Source organism: Bombus affinis, chromosome 4 (genome assembly GCF_024516045.1).
Source record: "Bombus affinis isolate iyBomAffi1 chromosome 4, iyBomAffi1.2, whole genome shotgun sequence".
Lineage (NCBI taxonomy): Eukaryota > Metazoa > Arthropoda > Insecta > Hymenoptera > Apidae > Bombus > Bombus affinis.
The window spans coordinates 2,568,216-2,592,253 of NC_066347.1; the positions used below are offsets into that span (position 1 = coordinate 2,568,216).

The 24,038-nt window shown below is 33.8% G+C and overlaps 1 protein-coding gene across 7 annotated transcripts in view; it reads left to right on the forward strand.

The window, feature by feature from the left end:
- LOC126915384 (uncharacterized) overlaps nucleotides 1-24,038 on the forward strand; it is a 37,467-nt gene that overhangs the window by 11,406 nt on the left and 2,023 nt on the right. For 2 of the 7 annotated variants that reach the window (XM_050719999.1, XM_050720000.1), the window contains exons 4-5: nucleotides 19,150-19,407; nucleotides 23,374-23,719. In XM_050719999.1, the coding sequence (XP_050575956.1) occupies nucleotides 19,150-19,407; nucleotides 23,374-23,719 (604 nt within the window). Of the gene's footprint in view, nucleotides 1-10,308; nucleotides 10,653-13,991; nucleotides 14,412-19,149; nucleotides 19,408-23,373; nucleotides 23,720-24,038 lie in introns of those variants that run through there. The other 5 variants (XM_050720001.1, XM_050719998.1, XM_050720002.1 and 2 more) reach the window with 5 other exon arrangements.

Genomic DNA, 24,038 nt, shown 5'->3' on the forward strand with positions numbered 1-24,038 from the left:
CAGTACAATATAATGTAAAAAAAAACGGGTCAGTCAAAAACAAAACTTGATAAAAATGCGAATGAAAATTGAATATTATGTTGTGCTACTTGAAAATAGTACAAATATTTTATAAAATAAATGTTTAAAATAAATTTTGTCCACCGATTGCGCCCACCGTATTCTAACAAAACAACGGCATTTATTAAAAAATGTGCTGGAAACATATGCACTAAATAAAGATATCTCGTAAATTGCTTTTAAATTTCTTTAAATAAACCCAAATAACAAGAAATAATTGATTACAAAGAAAGTTGCTTCAAAAAATCAGCTTGGTGGGCATGAGAAGTTTACAAAATTCCAATTGCATATTTTTAAATTTTAAATAATTCCAGGATTCTGTGGCTCGCACGACCGATTCAATTAGCATCTTCAATTGCAATTAGCATTGCAATTAATCAAAGGAACATAGAAGATTAATTAAGACAACAGAAAGATTATAGAATAATGGAAATAAGTAAAAGTACCTTAAGGATATTTATATAGACATGAATATTTTTTATCTCTCAGAGCTTGTTGTATAATAGAGATATAATGTTAAATTCAATGTATTATCAATAAATAACTGCCCTTTGCGGAAGCCACCTTGATTTTTAGATAAATTGTTTTAAAACTTAATCTACCATTACAATTTATTTTGAATAATTAATTCAAATAATTTACACGAACAAGACGTTAAAGCAATTGGATGAAAGTTATTACCATCAGATTTACTAACAAATTAAATACAAGTTTGTTTCTGCTTCTCGTCTTTAGGAAAATCTCCTGTACTGTACATTTCATGTAATATAACAAGTAATTTTCATAATCCGAAGATTTATACCATTTAGATCGGGAAATGAATCGGAGTTGTGAAGGTAATTCTAAGGCTGAATTAAATTCCGCAAAATTGAAATCCGCTTCAAGAACACAAACAAAAATGTCTATATCGTATACGATTTTATGAGTTTCTCCTTCACCTCTTAGAAGACTTCTTGGGTTCTAATAGAGAATTCTTATTCCTGTTTTGAAATTGAAGTCCATGTTCTTAAGCTTGGGTAGAAAATAAATAATTATGTTCCTTGATCATTCGTTGCTTTTTGTCCTTGATCTTCGATGTTGATCGCCAGGTCAGGCTTTTTCAGGCGTTTAATAATCCGATTTGCATATTCGACTTTCTAGAGTATGTTAGTACTTTCTATATCGCTATACCGATATCGACCTCATTACTGTCGCGATTCGACTACTGTGACAAATTTACACTGCTTCGCCTAAATCTGTTTCGACTTATGAATCGATCTTGCCCGTTTCCTCGGTACTGTGTATTCGTCTCTGGAACGTTAATCTGCGATAAAAGGATAAAACAAGAATATTTTGGAGTGACCAGTAATGCAATTCTCAGACCCAGTATACATATGTCGGAGATGAAAGGAAATTGGAGCCTTTCCTTCGAAATTTTGGTGAGATTGGGCTCGAGGTGACACACCTGGTTGCTGAACGTAGCCGCGGTCACGGGATGGACGTTTTGCCTGGTGGAGATATGGAGTGGTTGTGTAGTTCTTCCTAGAAATGTGGTTGTGGCGGCATACGGCCTCGAGAACGGGCCTAACCACGTGTGATTTTATCTCGGAGGTGCCAATATAATGGGACACGTTGTATTAATAATCAAACTCCAGGCAGAAACTGCCTAGCAACGGCGATTGGAACTTTCTCGATGTTTCTAACGAGTATTTGACAAACGAACGCAATTGTAAAGCGAGGAAAATTTTTATCAGTCTATTATTATATTCGTGTGATCGCCTTGGAAAGTTACACATCGAGTTGTTTATACCGAGCGTCCCAGCAATTGTATTTGTGTTTAAAAAACATTCTACGTTTAGTAAAGAGTTATCCCGTTGACCGTGGATTCGTTATCGAACCCAAGAACATTGTCAATTGTATCTTGCGTGACTAAACACCTCGGTTGTTCGTTAAACTTTGTTAAAGACATTTTTGTATCTGTAAATATAATCTCTGCTATACAAAACGATGGCTAATTCAAATGAAGAATCGAAGAACCTTCACGAAAAGCAGATGCTTGTTTATACAGTATATACTAGCACATTCTGAGGCTTTAGTTGTGAACTTTCCTGCTCTACTGCTCACTTTGCCGATAAGTGTTTTTAACATCGCGTTCAATCATAGAGCAGCAACTATGAACATAATTTAAACTATATCGTGTTTGTTTTTATTTGAATCAGAGAAATTATTTTAATCACAAATACGTTAATGAAAGTTTAATTTAAAAGAAGCCGAAATAAATAACGTTTCACAGACGATTTAATTCAGATTACACTACTCAGCCATTGAATATCGCGTCAAACTTTCTGTCAAAGGGAACACTACAGTCTCTTGCGAGGAATTCCATCCAATGGTGGAGATGACGAGTAATGACGATCGAGTACTTAACGAGGACTTCGTCCGTTCTCTCATTCAAGACCTTATTCATTCGCGCGTCTTTCGAGTGGTTGATCGTGTGAAATATAGTTTAAACGAGGAGGATGAGTCGAAGATACAGTTTATCCTTCGCTTTTAAAAGATATGCAAATCTCTTTTCGCAATGCATATTTTCTTCGATTTGAACGAGTGATCTTGGTCGAGACGAGAGGTGGTCCTTTCTCGCCAGGTTACTTAGTTGCCGTTTAAAACTAACTTTGATCATGTGGTTAATGATCGTATCGCCATTAGAAGCTGAATTGCTTAAGCACGCATAGGACGGTCTTGCAGCTTCGGATAATCCGTAAGTGATTTTCTCCCTGCGGAGCAAGTTAAGCCAACCGTAATGAAGACGTGTTAATCTTCTAACTTAATGTATCTAATGTCTAAATCCTCTTACTTTTCTATTGTTCGAGGTTTAAACTATGCAACCTGTACGGTAATTCTCTGTGAGAATTTACGTATATACAGTGAAAAATTTTTTATTGTTCTTTTGTACGTAAAAAAGATCGTTTAAGTGTTCATGCCTCATAAAAAACACGTTTAGGTATGAGTTTCCCATACGTTTATACTGAAAAGAACACTTTCATCTTTCTCTGTCTCTAAGTTTTCAACTTCTACATTTCCATTCGGTTTCTGTTCGAAGATAAATTATGCACATACATGAATTTTAAAGGAAACTTTATGTTACTGTTTTGTAAGTAAATTTTCGTTCTAATACTTTGTAGGAAACAAATCACCTGCTCTTTTGATTTATTACACTCGAACCATAAAGTATAACTTTTTTAAATAGCTGCCGTGCTTTTTATACTAAATAGAACAAAAGCAATGATAATTTCACTTGAATTTGAGTTTACTCGGAACTACAAAGCTAAGTTTATACGAAAGATGATGTAATATGTATAGTATACATAAACAATTTAATATTTTCATAAAATTCATAAAATACTATTGATGTAACATTTATTGTTTGCTCCTTTGTTTTAAGATCCGAAGTTTTTATTTCTTTCTTTGTTATTTTCTTTTTTCTATCAATGATGTATTTCGCGCATAAATTATTTAGGTGAAAAACTCCTGAATACAATTTTATATGCATTTTAAATTGGAACGAAGGAGAGACGTTTCCTCTTTTCCTTATTATATTTTCAATTTTCTTATGTAAGTATCTCTCTCTGTCTGTCTCTTTTTCTCTTCAAAAGAGTGCAAGTAAATAAGATGACAACAGTTACCTCACTATGAAAATTCTTGAACAACGACGCGCTTGATGTGATTATAATGCGGCAATCGTTGTTCCTTGAGTATACAAATACATACAAATATGTGACTGGAAATATTATTCGATTTCTAATATCAGTGACCATGATGTTGCTAATTCGAGCAGACTCAAGTAGCCATGCATGAATATTTATTAAAAAAGAGAACGGTATATTTTCCTGTTTTATATCTGACAATGAGTTATATCGTTGATAGAATATGAATATGTATTTTAAAAAATATGTTTCTCGCAAAGATTAATATTCGGTTGGTAAATGTTTGCCGCGTAAATGAAATTTCTTACAGAGGAAAACAGTCTAATTGCAATCACATTATCCTATCATCTGATTTTCTGTTATATTCTTATTTTTATTATATCTTATTTTTCTGTTATATTTTATAAAATTGTCATAATTCGACCCATCATCTTCAATTTAAATCATCTTCAATTTAAATGGTTTACCAAAGCATTATAAATAAATACGTGAAGCATAAAATGATTATTTCTCGCAATTGAACACGTTCATCGTGTACTCGTTCGCTCAGCTGAATTCTTGACACAAAAAGGCGAGAGGGAAAGCAATTTCCTTTCGACTGTGTCACGCGATGCAAAAGAGGGAGGATTCTTCTTCCGAAATTATACTCTTTGTAGTCGTCTTTTCTCGAGCAATCTTTTATCGTCGAAAGCTGGAACATTTCCAGCAATATACGTTCATCCTGAAGAGTCTATTGGAAACATTAATATTTAATCAACGGTATTAACTCCTTCTGTGAAAGGAGCTGAGCTATTTCTAGCAATAAACGTTCGTTGTGAAGGTTCTTTCAGCGGTATTAATATTTAAGTCACAGTATATCGAAAGAAACTCTTTTGTTCTATAAATATTTATCTCATAAAAGATTATTGTCTTTTTATACGTATATAGGATAAAACTCTTTGATTGAATTTCCATTATATTATTATCTGAATGTTTTAATTTTAATCAAGTTATACACAAATGAAATGGATGAAGATGAATTGAAGATTTTTTGATTTTTCACCACCTTATCCTACCATAAAATGTTTAATTAATGGCACCATATATAATAATTTTAATAATAATAATGAAAAAGAAATGAATTTCAAAAACTGTATTAAGCAGAATAAAAATAAAGTTTTATTGCTATCTATCGAATTATGAGTACTTATTTATCAATTATCATCTAAGCTCTGATCTATGAAATAAAGGCAGGAAAAATATGGGGTAAGTGTCATCTTTTAATACTACTTTGTATTATTATCAGGATATTGGGTCAAATCAATATAGGTAATCCCAGTTTTCCGGTACAACGCGTTTGCAGAGTTAATGGTCTCTCCGAATTCTATCTACAGCGGCTCAAGAGTTTCGCACTTTCTCGTTCTTTAAAAATCTAATTGGTTCTTAAGCATTTGCGTGTAAAAGCAAGCAATCAGCATATTATCTACATACTTTAATAACTTTACTATTTAATTCAATTCATTCGAGATTCATCTCGCGTAGAAATTAAATTTAAACTAGTAAATTAAATAAATTTCTAAAACTTTTCTTGAAGATGTAGTCTTTCGAATATTATGTTTGTTACATTTATGAAACTCAACTTTCACGTTTAATTATATCTACTTATTGAATTTCGTGTATTATTCGATCGTATTATCGAATATCGTGGTTGAATACTTTTAGCGTCTTAATTCTTCCACGATAAAATTTCATCTTTTTAAAAACTAAGATTATATTATGCTTATTTTAAATGAATCAGCGGTGGATTTGTCTCGAGTTTCGACAGTTTGGCTTTAAGTTGACCCGGGAACGGCAGGAACGAAACGCAAGAGCGATGCACGAAGCCGCAGAAAGCGGGGTTCCCGGTGAGAAATCGATCGGACGGTCTTTGCCTTGAGGGTGTTGGCCGAGTGCGGCGTTTATGGCTACGTGGATGCACCGTCACCGTCACCGTCACGGCGAACCTCCTGAACCGGTCATCCGGTTGAATCATTCCGTCTGGCTAAAAGGAAAAGCGTGCAGCCACATTGCCACGCTGATGCTCGACGAAAGTAAAAATGGTCTCGACACGACGATGGGCTTTTATCTGCTAGAAGCGATGTCTCAAGAATTTTTATCAGAGCTTCAAAAGTTTATAGCCGTTTTTTAACGTTGACTGTCACGTTAAGTTTTACTTAGTTTTTTTGGACCAACAAACTTTTAATAACGCGAACGAATTGGATGAAGCGCGAGTTGGAAAACAGTGCGCAAATACGATATAATATTTTGTAAAAATTGGATGTTGCTACATAGTACATTTCGATCGATTGTGGCTAATAATAAAATTAACGTGACGGTTAAATTAAATGAGACGTTAAAGTAAATTTATAAATAACGATAAACAAAAGAAAATTTTAAAATTCATATTTGTGTACAATAACTACACTACGTTAATAGTAACTTTGTACTAAATTCTTTTTACCATATCGATAACAGTTATTTATTACACAGTCCTAGAGATATGTATTACATCTGTTCATAGTTGAATTGTTTTTGTCAAATGTAATTCCGTTTTCTAAAATTCTGATGTTCTTTATACCTTATCCTTTAAACTTTCTTTTGTCCTCCACTGTAGTAATTTATGCAAAAAATATGCCCGTAAATTGACCAAGTTTAATAATTATTTTATTAGATTTCGCGGCTGTTTCCATTATTCTTGATTTTTGTTACAATCGAAAGACATTATTATTGAATTTTTGTTGAATATTAGAATCTTTTTGGCGCGTTACTTTTATCAGCACTCTGACATAAATTGTTCATTAATTTTCTATCTAAAACGATTAATTGATGGCTGAGATAAATAATGGTAGCTTAATGTAACATCCTCAATACCATTTTCTGCGCAAACAATTCAGGAATTGGAGGCAGACCAAAAATCGAAATTGAACGGAGTAGAGTAAATATTCGAGTATGTCTCTACGTATGAATTATGCACATGAAAAGCATATTGAGCTCTCCAACGTAACATAACGAAAGAAGAAATGGGACTGTTCAATTTACATACTGTTTAATGCGGAATAAGTATTAATCTAGTAATAAAGCAGGGGCAGTACAGAGATCTTTGACCATTTAAAGCAATTCGTAGAAGCCTCAACGACATACATAGTTACTTTCTCGTTTAAAGAAAAATTTAGATGAATATATTGTACATAATAACATGCAGAAATTCTTTATTTTTTACGAATGGTTAAAATGCACATGTCGAATATTATTTTACCTAAATAAAAATGAAATAAAATTTATTTGAACGTTTGTTCGATTTTATGTCGCATAAAATTAAAGATATCAAATTTAGAAGTATATTACTTTTTTGCAAGATCCGATTTCCCCTTTAAGATTGAGCTGAATTATCCTTCTATGTGTAATAAAAGTTATAGAAACTTCAGTGGAAAAGATGAAACAACTTGCACGATTAATCCGCGCTAATGGAAGGACGAACGTTTCAGAAACTTCGATCAGTTTCAAACCAAGAACGATAAGTTATTGGTTCTGCACGGGATATCGACAATAAGTGCCCTCAACAATGGAACTGCTTTTAACAGGGTTATAACAACTCACCGCGTATTGGACGCAGTATAATGCGACAGCAAAGTAACTTAATTACACAAAATTTCCACGAAATATCATATTAATTCTTGGAACTATTAAAATTTCGATCTTTTCGTATTCTTGAAACTTTAATCGTCTTCGAACGAAAGAGAAAGACGGGGACAAATCAATCATTCGCTATTCGCAACTAATAACTACAGCTTTTAATTGTTTTAGTACACAACGTAATATTTCTACGTAGGTTTGATTCTAGTTCGTCAAAACTTTATCTGATTTATACGAATGATTCGGAAGTCAATGTATATCCGATTTTTATTAAAAGAACGAGAAGAAAAGAGAATAGTAATTTGTTACTCATTATCGAAAATCTAGAAGCAAATTTAATTTATCGCGGGGTTCTCGAACGAAGTCGGTGTATATTATATACTTGATTCAGTAATAGAAAACTAATCGGGTGCATCCATTTAAGCCGGATGCACGGAGCAATGTGTCATGGTGGAGTGCAACGACCGAGCACTGTATTATCGACAAATCGAGTGGATCCACGTCGATTAGAAATTCGCGAGAAATCGCGCAGACAGGACCAACCTCTGAAACGTTTGCAATTTCCTTTCTGCAGCGTTCGCGTTGCCTGTTCAAGAGTAAGGTACTTTCCGCTCAATTTCCATCGCGTGTCGCGCGAAAGTGCACTACTATCGAATACAATATCAATAGATCGCTGGCTGCATTTAGACTTGTTCGTGCATACAAATGATCTCGTGATTTCGTTTATGAATCTATAATATATTATATAATATTATATATATATTATACAATATATTATATAAATTGCGGTGGGACATTTTTTTTGTAAGTGGAATCTTTATGGTTGAACAATTTTATTTTACACGAGTTACAAGAGTTCGATTGTAGTCTTGAGAATAGAGAACATTATATCAGGAGAAATACGAGTTCCTTTTATATTGTAATATTTTATAACGAAGTACGGAGGATATAGATGTATGTATACTTTATCTCGAGGATCTGTTAGCCTTGCTTCGATGTAACAGTTCGCCTTCATCGTTACTTTCAGTATGAGATCATTCACTTTTTACCCGAGAACGAGGCAATAGTATTTACATTGCTACGTAGTATGGTCCAGGTAGCAGTAACAAAATTAACATATTTTATAGCAATTCAAAGCTTCATGCATTAGCGTATGTATCTGAATTAATACATATTTTATATGCTCAAGTTTTTCATATTTAAAAAGTTGTATTTAATGCAGTCAGTGTAATCCATTGACATTGTAAGAATTCTGATTAGAATACGTTATGATTAATAATGAATATTAAATTTCATCGTCATCGTCACGAATAAATAAGTAAATACCAAGTAGAAACTGTTAACGAGATAGTAAGAAGCTTGTTTTTCTTAACTACATTTACGTCAACATCGATATAAGTAAGTTAATGTAAAATACGCAAGTTTCATTGCATCACGTTCAATAACATTGAGATATTTTGCCCGTATTCATATGCATATGCACATAATGGAGAGAACTGTATAGTATGCGCCATTTGTAAGCACCAGAGCCGGATATTCGACGTAGAAATTCATGTTCACGGGTCGCAGGAGGAAGTTCAGCGATTCGAAATTAATGAAATATCTGCGAAAATTATAGAGTTTGTCGAGGGTTACGATTCTCTTTCTACAAATGTTTGCGCTGTATCTTCTTTGCAGAAACTTCGTTCTGCTGGCACGCAGAATTGAAGGGATGTGTGTCTTTCGAATCCAATGTTAGAGTTTCGTTTTCGTATAATGCGAAGAATAAACGTTCGAAACGGAAGCTTCCGCACAAAGAGCATAAGTTTAAATTAAAATATCGAATCCTAGATTTAATGGAAACTTTTGTTATACATTTGCGTCGTTCGATTGTTTCACTTTAACACGACTATTCTTAACTTTGAGTGTTATAGACGGATCATCGATACCATATAAATTTTCATTTCTTATTTTCGTCGTTTAATTTCCTTCCGTTTTAATATCGTATAAAATGATTTCAATATGATTATAGTACGATAATAACGTGGTAACTGTTACTTCATATTTTGATTACTTAATTCGATTTTAGTACATACTGATAAACTAGCGCATAATAAACTGAAAACAATAACATTCTGTACGTATCAAAGCTATTAAAACAAGAAAAATTCATCCGTAAATAAAATTGTTTGCATAGAAATTGAGAGATTAAATTAAAATCGATAGGGAAATCATTTTGGGCGACGTGGATAGATTTACAACACGAGTAAAACGATTCTGGCGTGTTACTTAATTAATTTATTTTATTGCGAATTTATTATATCAGCGAAATAGGAGATTACGACAAATACAATAGTTTTGTTGTATTTGCGGTGGTTAGAATTTTTCAATCTCTGTCTTGAATAATAATTTAATAATTTACCTACGCAAATCCAACAATACTTTAGAACGAAAATAGATTATAAATTTAACATAACGTAATTTGTTGATCTCTGAAGATTTGGTTTTTGAATAAAATTTATAATTGTTAAGAAAGCGTTGTCGTTTTTTATTTCAACGTAAAATTGAAACAGGTGTCCCTCGAATTCTCCTGTGGATTTCTTCTGGTAAATCTTTAGGTTTGTTTCTGAACATCTGTTGTCTAATTTTATCGATAACTCGAAAAATGTTGTGGATCGACTGCGGATTGTTTGATGATTAAGAACGATATTAAAACTTCATCCAAATAAGGCCATTGACTTTCTTTTCTTCTTTGGAAATTATCCTGTTTCAAATATAATTCTAATATTTTACGTCAAAATGAATAAAGCGATAATTTTTGACAAATTACAAAGTTTCGTAAATTCTCAAAAATTAAAATTAACTGTTTCAAATATTACTCGATATAAACATATTTTATGTTGCATTATTTTCGTGTAAACTGGCGAAGAAAAGAAACAAAGGAAGAATCGTGGAATTTAGACAGCTGCACGATAAAAAGAGAGGAGTGGGGCAAATATTTGAATGGGAAGTAACGATTTCGACAGAAACCACGAAGTAAGGTGGCATCAAATAAATTTACGTCGCGCGGAAAACCAAGAACGACAAGAGCATATCAAATGCTCAAAGAGCGTGTCTTTGGGAAACCGAGCAGACTAGAATCGACCATAAGCGTTTGAAACGGCCGACATTCTTCTCCTTCTCCATCTTCGTGCTCCGTGTCGCAGAAAAAGTGACGCTTTTACGAGTGGCAAAGAAACACTTCAGCCTAGAAATACGTTCGTTTAGAATATGCAACAGGTACGTTTATCTCTATTCTGCAATTGTATATTTCTTCGTCAAATATTCTCGAAAGTAGAACTGTACACGATTAATGTAAATTTATATCTATCACAGTAGTTAAAACTGAGATTTTGAAAAAAATACTTGATTCGATAGAAATAAAATTTGATCAATTACGAGAAATGTATAGTATTAGGTCATCCCATAAGTTCGTGCCGACTTTTGTGTATACATTTCATGTGTCGATTTATAAACATACGGTGATAAGGGACCAATGTACTTGAAAAATGGGAAGAAGTTATACAACGAGAGGGAGATTAGATTTTTTCATGAAACTGAAAGGTATGTAAACAATCTTAACATATATAACCGCTCGAAAAACGGAACGAACTTATGGGATGACCTAATAATTATAATGGAGAATGTATCGGTCTTGAGTAATTTTTTTAGAGACTATAAATCATTCATTTTGATTTGATCGCTTTTGTGTTACATCAATGACCAATAAATTAGCAAATAAATCAAATTTTTATGTTTAATATGACCATGTCAAATGCCAGTTGAAATTTTAACGAATAACGATATTCTCATTAACTTTCAATGTTGCTATATGACCAACATTGAAACAATTTAAAATGATTTCGATTATGCTCTGTTTCGTTAGAATTTCGATTTCTGAAACCTATTTACAGCCGCCTCGATCTTTCTACCAATCGGCTTGACAATTTTGTCACTAAAGATTTTAATAATATTTTCATTAAGAATATGTGTTAATTTTTATTTGTTGTCTTTATCGATATTCCTTTCGAGTTCGCGTCTTTTGCAAACAATAAAAGTATCCTTTGTGCACCACTGTCTTGAAATACAATCTCTTGTACAATTTCTTGCGCGTTTTATAAAATTTACTGTTATTATTTTCATCTCTTATAGCAAAAAATTAATTTCCTTTGTGAAATGCTTGCGGTTTTCTGCTTCAGTAATTCTGTTACAGAATATTCAGAAGAAGCTCTGGCATCTATCTGATATTAAATCGAAAAGTTGCTTCAGAACTTGACTTCAACGAATATTGTTTCTTGAATATTTGATTAATATTAACTGCGGAATATGATCGTTTGTAAAAATATTACTTTTTATCGTCGAATAAACGACCGAATTAATACAGGTAGTTGAATAATCTCTCTACGTGTCTCTGCCCGGTTTGGATCTGCCCGCTCCAGAAACGTTCGTTCGAGGCATTGACTCCTCTTCCAAGAAAGAGAAGCAATTGGAAGCGCACATTTACATTACATTAGGAAAATATTAACGTATAAAATTTCTATTTCGCAATAAGAGGCAATCAAATTTTTCTAACATAACTGTTTAACGTTTCGCATTTGTCATCGTCCGTAATCGTGGACTTAAAGATTCCAAACATTATAATTTAGTTTCTCTTTCTGCATAAAAGATCGCTCAAAACCATTCGATACTTCGTATTTTACGTCCGTCATTTTCTACGATCGTAACCTTCTTTTCTCGAATATTACTTGTTTAGACCGTCAATTCTCGTCCTACATATCGGAGGAAATGAATGGAAATAAGCATAGCTTCTATATATGTTTAGATAATTCTGCAGTGAAAGCTACGTGTTAAAATTGTTCTTTTTCAAGATATTTTATAGAAAGCCTACCAGTAAGCGAAGTTCTTAGTTTCGTGCAAGAAATATCTCCAGAAACTGTTGGATCTTATTTTAAGTTCGAAAGAAGGTATTGGAAATGTGTCGAGAAGGCAGCTTTTCGCGGAACAAATGTTGGGCAAAGTTCCAACATTTCTTTTTTCCAAAGGGGCCGTTTAAATCCCTTTGATATGTCTCAGTTCACCTATATTCGATATCAATTTATCTTCTGTCCTCTCAAAGAGTTCCTATCGTTAGGACGTGATATTTCTTGCAATCGTGTTAAAAGCTATTGGAAGATATCTGTTTCGGAGATTAATTCGCGATCGAAATTCACCTGATTTAAATAATAGATACCAACTATTGTAATTGCTTCTCTCTTTTCTATTTTTTTCTTTCCATAGAATAACTTTTCTTGCTACGTTATTCTATACAAATCGCTCGGGATTTAAATTCTTTGAACTGTAAAAGTATTGCTCAAGAATAATTCATTCTTCAATTGTAGAATCTATTGGAAAATTTGTATCGATGCAATTTACCGAAAGCCATCAAGAACTCCCATCGACTAGCGTTTGTGCTTCGGTTTTAAAAATAAAGTCAATCAACTTTTTTTAACGTTTCATTGGAATTTATCTGCGTCTATATACTCTGCTTATCGCGACTCGCTGTCGCACGGTATCGTCAAAATCAGTTTCTTTTTAATCATAGAATTATTGAAAGTGCACGCAGACGCTGATTTATCATCGAAAGTGTACAATGCACATATTCCACGCCTGAAACTTGTTCGTGCGTTTCTTTACCAAATTTATTGCTTCGTGCTACGGGAACTTTCACTCGATATATTGAACACTTTTCTTCATTACCATTCTTTGCTTTGATAATCTCGTCTGTATCCGGAATTTCACTATTTGTACTATACTCATTTTCTCTTCGAAACGAGAAACGTCGAACAGGACATTAGATATATATAAATTTATGGGAAGTTTGAAGATACAAAAATGCATATAGTATTTAAAAATATATAAAATACTTAAAATGTCTTTTACAATATTCGATATATAATTTCTCCATTTCTCCATCTAAATCCTATTTTGCAAATTATATTTAGTGGAAAAATACGAATTTGCATAAATATCCGCTATAAATTATATATCTCGCCTTACGCTCTAACGCTTCAAATTCCTCGCAATTCAAACTTTTCAAAGTATACCGTACTCTTGACAATATTTAATACACAAGACATTTTTCTATTTAAATTCCGTTTTGTAAATTTTATTTACTATAAAAATACAAACTTCCATAAATATCCACAGTTCAACTGTAACCTGCGTATATCTGGCCCTACGCTCTCCCTTCCAATGCTCCAAATTCCTCGCAACACAAATCTTTCAAAGTGTACGCTACCATTTACAACACGTAACGTATGAAAGATTTTCCAAGCCAACCTCTATCTTGTAAATTGTATTTACAAAACTACAAACTTCCATAAAATATCCATCTAAGCATCATCCGTATATCTCGTTTTATGCTCTTCCGCTCCAAATCGCTTGCAATTCAAATTTTTCTCGTCCAACAGACTCCGTTTGGAAAGAGCTTTTCCTGCATTTTCCTTCCTCAGGCGGAAGCGATTGGAAACGCGGTGCCAGAGGCGAACGTTTCGCGTGTCGGGCCGCATCATCGAGGCGATTCGTGGCGTGAATACGGGCGAGTGACTCGTTCTAATGACCTACTCCCACGTGGCTGAGGGTCCGTGGATCGCGGCGAGTAAAGTCGAGTTCAGTCGTTGCCTGACCGGGGTCTGGAGTCTGGGCCTTCTCCGTGGGCCTGATTCAACGACGGCAGATGCCAGAGCCGTGTATCGTCCTGACAAACAGAGCTGCGCCTTCGTTCCTTTCGCGCACACAGTACGTGTACAACCAGACTTTTGACCCTGAATACCGGTTCGGTGTCGAGTTCCGGTTACCATAGAACTGTGTTGGTTGAAACAGTCGAGTCGCAGGGTTTTATTGTGCAGGGAGAAAGGATTGCAAGAAACATAGTGCATGGGTAGAGTGACTTTCGGAATGTAATAATAGTCTCGTATGTAGAACATATTGAGGATCGTTTAAGGAGTATGTTGATATAGGGTAATGTATTGGTTTAGGTAATACAGTAATATAGCAGTGCAGCAATTAGCGGTAAAGTAATGTTTGCGAAACGGTGTACGAACAGAGTATTTTATTGGTGAAGTAGCCAACCATGTTAGTTAATTATTAACAAGGTAGAATATACAGATGGTAGGTAAAGAGTTATGAAATAGGGTAATATATAAAATGTTATTGAATGGTTGAATGTTAAAAAGTCGTGTACCGGTGTAATGGCCTATTAGCAGTGTTTTAAGAAAATAAACAGGATGGTGTATTAGTGCAGTAATTTAACGTTAACACAGTAACTTTCCATGCTATTACAGTGGACAATAAGGGAAGAGCAAAGGAGGGGGAATGCTTTATAAAGTGGCGCATTAGCAAAATCTCTCTTAGAAATATGATAAGTCCTTTATATAAAAAGTAAATCTCAGAAGAGATAGAAACACATAATATTTGCCTACATAGCCATATAATAGTAGCTAGCAGGTTAATTTCTTTTTTCCGATATCTTCAAACATGAAAATATGGTCTTTCGACTCACTTTTATCTCTAATTTTTGTACGGTTGTTGACTTTAGATTATCATCGTAGAAGAGCAAACAGGGCGTGTGTCTTGTACGAGTAAGGCGACAGGTTAGCACATAAAGTACAGAAAATATATAATATTTGCAAAATATTATAACGTTATTCCACAGCAATATATCTCTCTCATGAGAATTATATCCGCACGAAATTTCCAAATTACATTAAATCGTAAATTCTAATGAATATCGTGTATTTTTCTCTTCGTTCTCGGAGCACAGTCGAGTAAAAAAAAAAAGAAACGATTTTAACTCTCGTTGTACGTCGTCGTTGACCTACATACCAGCTAACGTGATACTCGAAACTTACTATTAAACATTACGCATTGTTACCTGGTGCACTAGAATTGATTTACTGTATCGATCCACGTTCTCGGGACCATTCGACGTTTCTCTTTATGAAAACTAGGAATCTTCTACTTTCTTCTTTGTTCGCTAAATATCTGTTTTCCATACAACCTCTGCTCGTCAGTTTCTTGGACCATTAATTAAAACAGGTAAAAGAGCAAACTTCCATCAGACGCCATCGACACTGAAGTCTTCGTTCAATAAATTTATCTTACCTTGCCACTCGTTTTTCCACCGTGTCTTCTAATTACCGGCAAACATTTCCCACGTATAACGTTTTGAAAACAGATTTCGCTTGGCTTGGCAAACGATATTCCGGATTTTTCTTTTTAATTAATTCCAACACAGAAAGCCGAATTTCTGGCACAGGTAGCGAGAACTCGAGCTGCTTTACATTATCGATCCTTATCCTCCGTCCCTCTCCGCCTACGTCTGCACGGATGGAGACTTCAGTTTGCTTGTTTTCCCTTGAACCTAGTTTGCGCTACTAAATTTCCATTTTCCTCGCAGGCGGTGAATTTTCGCCTCGCGAACTACCGATTCGTACGCAGGTCGCGTTCGTTCATCCTGGCCTGTGACCACGATTTCGAATTTTCTCACTTCGAGAAGAGATATCATATTGTGCGGTTCAGATCTTTCATTAAACTTAATGTATTCCGAATCTATGCTTCTCTGGGAGAGTCGGATCGTCGCTTCTTCCCCGCGTCTATCTCTTCAGACTCTAGATTACTATTTCGATCCGTGTTTCGTAGATCGATCGTGTGTCTTTCTTTCTCGTGCGTTCAGGCTACCTACTTTTTAAATATTCCACATGTATTTAATTGGATCGTTTCATAGTATATTTATTATTATTAATTTAAGTAGAATTCTTATGAGAGAAATTTTTTGTTGCATCAATATATAGGTTTCTAATAACACTTTTCTTTAGAAAACGAAACTTTTGGCTGTAAAAAGCTTCGTCGTAGTCGAAGTAATCGATCATGATATAAGAATTATCGAGATGCAGAGGGTTAAAGTATTTTAGTGAGTAAGAGGATTTTTATTTGACCAAGTGTGATACTGTACCTTAAAATATCTAAATAATTATCATATTATATATTAGAACAGTAATTAATTACGGAAATGAGTATAATTTTATGTTCATTCTACTGCATATAGTTTGTATGATCTTTTTAGAAGTAATATTATATATATGTACTTTTTCCTTTTCTTTTTTTGAGTAAAGAACGCTTTATATATAAATACTTTATATGTGAATAGATGTTTGAATAACATTCTCTTAAAAGTATCGATTTTCTGAAATCTGCTTCATTAGATTTTTTTTCTCCGCATACACCACAGTTGTAATAAACATTTTTTATAGTTGAACTTAGAATAAAGAACAATTTACAAGAGCAATCGAGAACCCGTAACGTAACCCGTAAAGTTTCCATCTTAGAAACTTTATGCAGGAAGAAAATTAGATATTTAAAATTCACATCTGATAAATTATCAAAGTTCACTTCCACGTCGAAAGTTTTGCACTTTCAACTTGTCTGTCGACGTTCGCTTCATGTCGTATCGCACGATACGAGACATTATGTGCCGATAACTCAAGTAACGCGAACAAAGGATAAAACTTGCTATAAAATTAATATTTCCAATAATAAATTTGTAGCAAACCTAATTAGAGAAGCATTCAAGGATAGCAATGAATCAAGGATTCGTTGGAACAGTGGTATATACATGTATTTTTCCAAATATGAAATTGAGGATAAAATAAAGAAACTAAAATAAGAATATATAATATTCTATATTAAATCATAAATCATATTCATTTACAGAATTTTATCGTAAATTTTCAATTTTCTATGGCAGATAATATAATATATCTTCTTAAACGTCGGATAATATAACATATTTATAATATATTATAATATCGATAATATAATAACGTTTTAACACGTCTAGAAGCATACAGAGTTTTAATAGAAGCCCTTCTTTTTGAAAAGAAACATCAAAAACAAAGATTCTACCACCTATAACGCCTATACAGCTATCAACGCTTCAAAATATAAATAAAAATCGATTCGAACAATAATAGCTCCGTTCAATTCCGTTCGTAAACGCTACTTTAAGCTTAGTCTTTAACCAAGCAATCATCATTACAATTTACAACCGTTTTGTTTGTTTTTCACTCTCCACATAAGTATTTGATCGTAACTTACTCTGCTTTTAATTCAATCGTATCTCAGCATATCGTTACAACCTCTGTCAATTAATTCCAAGCAACTAATTTTCGATAAAAATGTTATAAATCAGCGATACAAATATCGACAATCGGCCAACAGATTTATAAATTATCTATAAATTAAATAATATAAATTATTAATTGTCTAATATTTTTGTACAACGGCAAGAAGAAAAAGAAAACGCGTATTCGGCGGCTCTCGAGTTTCGTCGTCTCTAGGCTATCCACAAAGGTTTCGCGATATTAACTTTTGTCATGGTGATATCTTTACACACGACATCCACGTTGCTTCTGATAACGCGTTTACAATACTTTACACCGATGGCGGGCGTTGCGGCAACCGGTTTGCCAGTTTCTCCTTTGTGACTGTAGCTCGGTGCCTTCCAGCTTACTCGATACATTCCAGCGAAATGTAGTCGAGTTCAGCTTCAAAGCTTTGTTAAAATCTCGTTTTCCAGTAACTTTGTGTCCTTACCTCTCGCGTCCCATATTGCTGCATGTTGTTTTAGGAATATTGTTCCCTCGTTATTCGTTGAAACGTATTTACGACGAGGATATTATAGTCGTTGAACGTGAGGCAACTGTGCACGTAAAATTATCGCAACGTCACGCATCGTCGAAAGTGAAGCTGTACGGAGAAATTATGGTTGTAGAAACATTTGACGGGGAAGAATTTAAATATCGTCTATTTTTCAAATATTTGTTTTGCACGGATCATTCGTGGAATGAAATTTCATTTATTGCTCGTGTTTAAATATCCGTGTCAGGCAAAGTGCTCGTCTCGGAAAAATTGTGTTTCTGCTTTCGTTAGAACGCGCTTGGATCGTCTAATGGACGAATGGTAGAGAAATAAAATAAACGGAATAAAGCAAATGTTGTTTCGTTCGAATTTCGAGAGGACAGAAACAGACTTTTTCCAAAGCGTTTTAAAGAGAATTTAGAGGGTTCAAATGTTCGTTAACTTTTTTTATACATGTCGCTTAATCGTAGATATCGAATATGAATTTTCTGAAGTAGTAACATTGATCTTTGGAATTGCTGTTCAAAATTTGAACAATTTAGAAATTTAATTTGCATTAACTTTTTTAATGAAAATCAGGATCGGTGAAAAGTCTTTAAACATTGTCTTAAATACTCTTAAACTTTTCAGGCTATTCAAACGATATACTTAAAGCTACTTGTTTTATACACATAAATGGAAAATTACTTTTTACCGTAGCCACTTGTAGATGTTAATTACGAAGGTTTTAAAGTACGTACGCAAGCTTTTCATTTCTTCTACTTCAAACTGAATAGTTAATTAACCTGAAAGAACGTGATTTTTTTAAAACATTACCAGAGATCTGTAATTTCAGCTATTGTTTATTCAAAAAGGGCTTCTCACTAAAAGCGAATATTTATAAGATAGCTCAAAGTAAATGATGTCTTATATGATGACAAAGTTATTCGATCATTCGAACAGCGTGTGTTACGATTAATTCGAATAATCAAGTTTCCGCTGTATTTACGAAAATTTGGCAGATAATGACGCAACGAAATTTACGTGTGTGTATATCGAAGATATTCAATATATATTTCAGGGGCCAGATTTTGTCACTGCAACGATGCGTCTCCAGATATTCAGTTTGCTATTTTTCGTGAGCGTGCTAGTCGTGCGGCAAGTTTCAGCCCATGGAAGACTGATAGAACCACCATCGAGAGCCTCGATGTGGAGGTACGGTTTCGATACCCCGCACGATTACAACGATCATGAATGCTATTGCGGAGGATTTACCAGACAGTGGCAACGAAATAAGGGAAAATGCGGAATATGCGGCGATGCTTGGGATGCGCCAACGGTAAGAGATGAATTTTTTACGGAGCTGTCATAGCATGATAAGAATGTACGACAAAGTGTACACATAAGTGAAAGAAAAGGAAGGGCGTAGCAATAACATGTTGTCATAAAATCTCTTTCACGAATACCGAGACATATGTACGTACACGTTTAGTTTTTCTTTAAAATTCATATAATATAATTGCAAAAGATACAATGAATATTATCGTCAACAAATGTGTGAAGTTATGGTAGTTGACGAATAATTAAGTTTGGTGCACGATAGTTACGAGTGCGTAGATAAAATATAATTATTTTCTTCTGGCTTTAATTTCTCTTTAAAAAAAAAAGAAGGAAAATAACTTCGTATATAACAAATAAAATAAATTAAATATCTTTGTTTATTTATTATACATATATTATCACGTAATAATAATTACCTAGCTTTTACAAATATTTCAAATCGTTTTATTCCCCGTGAGATATAATCCACTTGTCATATTCGGAAATGAAACGTAGTTAGATACCACGTGTGACAATAACAGGGAAACGAACGATTCAAAGTGAACTTTTTGGATCGATGAAATGGTTTGCTTTTAATTTAAAATTGACGATTCTAATACACATAATCCACGTTAATATGGTATATAAAATTGTATATAAAATTGTTAACTGACAAAGTTAACAAGTACACAAAATGCAACGAAGCTAAATAAATTTCGCATTGTTATATTATATATATTTAGCTAATTATGATACATATGCAAATATATGTATGTATTATAATATAGATATATACTATGAACGATTCTCGGAAAATTCTCTCAACACATTTTGAATGACGATTGTCCTGTTATACTTTTGAGCTACTCATTTTGTAATTTCAAATCAGCGTCAATTTTAGGTAGGATATCTCCATATATAGTTTTCAAGTTTCGAACGATAATCTATTCCCGTACAAAAATAAATTTGAATAATAATGTTAAAAATGAATTTCAATAAATTTTAAACATCTCGTCGGTATGTCAAAAATGGCAAACTCCCCGTTCTCATTTTGTCCACACGATACTTCAGTTGTCGAATCGAAATTTACCCAACGGGACTTTTCCAGGAAGCCTCAACTCCTACGCGAACTGGAGCCTAACTGTATTAAATTTGAAGCGCTTGAAATTCTTATAAGGAAGCGTAGCGCGGAATCGGCAGGCCAAATGACCCAAATAACGACACAGAGTATCAGACGTGTAACGGCGTTGAAAACTGCTGGAAAAAATGCTCGCTCATAGGATCGAACAACTTTTATCGTTATTGCGCGCCATCGATCAATTTCACGCACTGTGCTCTCCATCTCTGCTTAAAATTTGTTTGGCACGTTAAATTGATTCGATGTAATAACGTTAGGAGACGGAAGAGAAGAGAATTTATTAGAAAATTAATAATTTTACGTTTCCACTTAAAATTTAGTATTCTTCTCATATTGAAATTTTAATTCGATATAATAACGACGTGGAAAATGAAATAACAGAGATATAACAGATTTGTTAGAGAAGAAATAATTTCGTTTTCTCGTTTAAATTTTCGTCTTCCTATCGTCTTAAAACTTCAACCCAACTTTAAATTTGATTCTAGTTTTGATTACGATTTCTTTCATTTTCGTCCAAAATTCTGTTTCGCGAACAGATAATTATATTCAGAGTAAGTAAATTTATTCTATCCGAACGGTTAACGTTGTCTACTTTTTGGTCGAAAACCTGGTTTTAGTTTACCTAAACCTCGCGACGAAAAATTCCGCTAAATATATACAAGCGTTAGTCACGTAACTGGGACAAGCTATGCCTCTATTTTGCTTGCAAACATAAAAAAGAAGGGTGGCGGCGGAAAAAGTTGAATTGTTTAAAGAGCTTTCCTCTCCTCGTGAATTCGCTGTTTCCCCGAGCGCAACCGCGCGCTATCAATTCATTACTATCCGACTTTATTAATCAGCATGTCTTTACACTCGTTATGCGTTGTATGCATTTGCAATAAGTTGGCTTAACAGTAATGTAATTACAGTCAAACATTTACTTATTATTAGATGAGAACTTTCAGCGTATCTTTTGCTCGACGTATCGCATACTCACGGAAACATTGAATAGAAAAGTAAACCTCTCTAACATCAAATAAGAAAATAGCACTAAATCGGAGAAATGGAAGAAAGAAAGTTACTTATTGTTGAAATACGTAAACGTTGCCTGTATCTTTCGATTATCGTATTGTTCGCTTAACACAGAAAGATAAAAGAGAAAAGTGAACCATTGTAACATCGAATAAAAAATAGCATTAAATCGTAAAAAAGAAGAAAGGCAGATGCATCGGACGAGACGATTCCATTGTGAGGTTTCGTGTAATTATCACCTGGCAACGTTCTTGCGACATAGAATAAATTACTATTTGCGGTTTTCCGGTCTGTCGGGTGGACATACGCCCGCTGCAACAATACCACGAGTTTCAACACTAGCCCCGAAAATATATACCTTACAGAACTACAAGCTTACATTTTCTTGTTTAATTGTCAAATGCGAAAATAAAAGGGAAAAAAGTATTATTCGACGAGAATTCGAGGGAATAAAGTGGTATAGAATGTATACGTTTTAATTATTTATTTAAATATCGGGATTATTTTAATTAAACGACACGACAAATACTTTGCTTTTGGTTATTTTTGATAATTTATATGCATGAATTGTACAAAAACGATTGTACTCGCATTCGAATTTTTTACATTCAACGCGTGCAAATTGCTTTACTTTACATTCTGCGGTTTATTCGTTTAAACTTGGTTTATTTTGTTTTCCGCGATTTAAACAGTTTTTTTTTTTTTTTAGTTAACTATACAGAAGTTCTGTAGCTTGAACAAATATGACGATGCAACGAATAAAATGTGAAAGTTAAACAAGAAACGATTTTCACCGAAGTTGAAGGAATTCTAATTATAACGATGGAAGTTGACTAAATCAAGTAGTTAAACGTAATAGTTAGTTAACATATTGGCACATATGCATATATAGGCTTTTTATAGTTAATTGCAACTGCAAATTTCTATATTTTCGATAAATGAATAAAATAAATTATAATACTTCAATCTTACAAAATAAAAGGGAGTTCAACATAAATTTAAGAAATTATATAATACGGTAAAAACGTTTGCAAACGATAGTACTATTGTAAATATAATAATATAATACCGCTTTAAATCTTTCAAAGATGTTCATTCGAATCTCCTGTGAATTCAACATTGACTAAAAGATATTCCTTCGACTGTTGTAATCGATTACATCAACACACTTAAATTTCGTAGAAACCTTTTACGACTTACTCTTCCCCAACTTTACATCTCGTTAACTGGATAACAGAACGTAATTATTAGGAATTTTACGATCGTATTTTCGTAACTACTTCCACCAAACTGTGATGTATCTCATAACTTTGCAGAGTTAGGCTTCGTAACGTGTTACGTGCATCATTCATTTTTCACGTATAATATAAAGTTTCTTCCAGGAGATTTATAATCTTCAATATGAAGTTCAAACTTATATCAAGATCCAAAAGTAACTCGGGCAACTATAATCTTACATTTTGTAAAAGTAGTAAGTTTTCTTTAGGGATCAAGTGTCTACGTACATGTACATGCTCTGCTTATATTAAACATAATTATAATATTTGATACAATTATTTAATGTTATAATTACATAAATATATAAATATAATATTATATGATAAATACAAATTAAATATTATAATTATACTACAATTATGTCAATATTAAACATTAAACGTTATATAAATTGATAATCGACAATTAATTACAACCAAAGGTAATCGAAATTCCTTTGTACACGTAGAGCGCGTATCTTCTCTAACAAAGACCAAAGCAATTCGCAACGAATCATTAGGTTTCAGAAAACTATCTGGAAGTGGTCCTGAAAAAAAAAAGAAAACTGTATCGTTACAGCCTCGTCTGCACGAGACCGGTGGCAAATTCGGGAATGGAGTGATAGTAAGGAAATATCGAACAGGTTCGGTGATACCGGTTCGCGTGGAACTTACGGCCAATCATCACGGTTACTTCGAGTTTCGCACGTGCTCGATGACCTACAAGGGCAAGGAAGTTGATCAGGAATGTCTGGACAAACACCTGCTACGCTCGAAGAACGAATCGATCAGATATTATCCCGGGCCTGGAAACAAAATTTTCGAGGCTTTCTATAAACTACCAGACGACCTGACTTGCGCCCAATGCGTCTTTCAATGGAGATACGTGGCTGGAAATAATTGGGGCGACTGTGGAAACGGAACAGGTATTGTACAACGTTTTCAGCGTTTTACTCGTCGACAATATTGTATTCATGATGCTTCTCGCGCACTCGAAATTCGAATGCGAGCAGATAGCTGTCGCGCTATCTTTGAATAACCGTACTTGGGCACGAGTTTTTCACTGGAACGAATCTCTGTCCCACGTAATTCCGGGACGAACATTAACCCGCGTTTTGTTCAAGCCACCGGGCAGGATGCATATTCGAGAGACGCCGTTTGCGACAAAAGCTTCGACCTCACGTAGGTATCGAAGAGATTGTTGTTGAAGCGGTGCATAGAGATTGGATTTTAGGGTTATTGAGA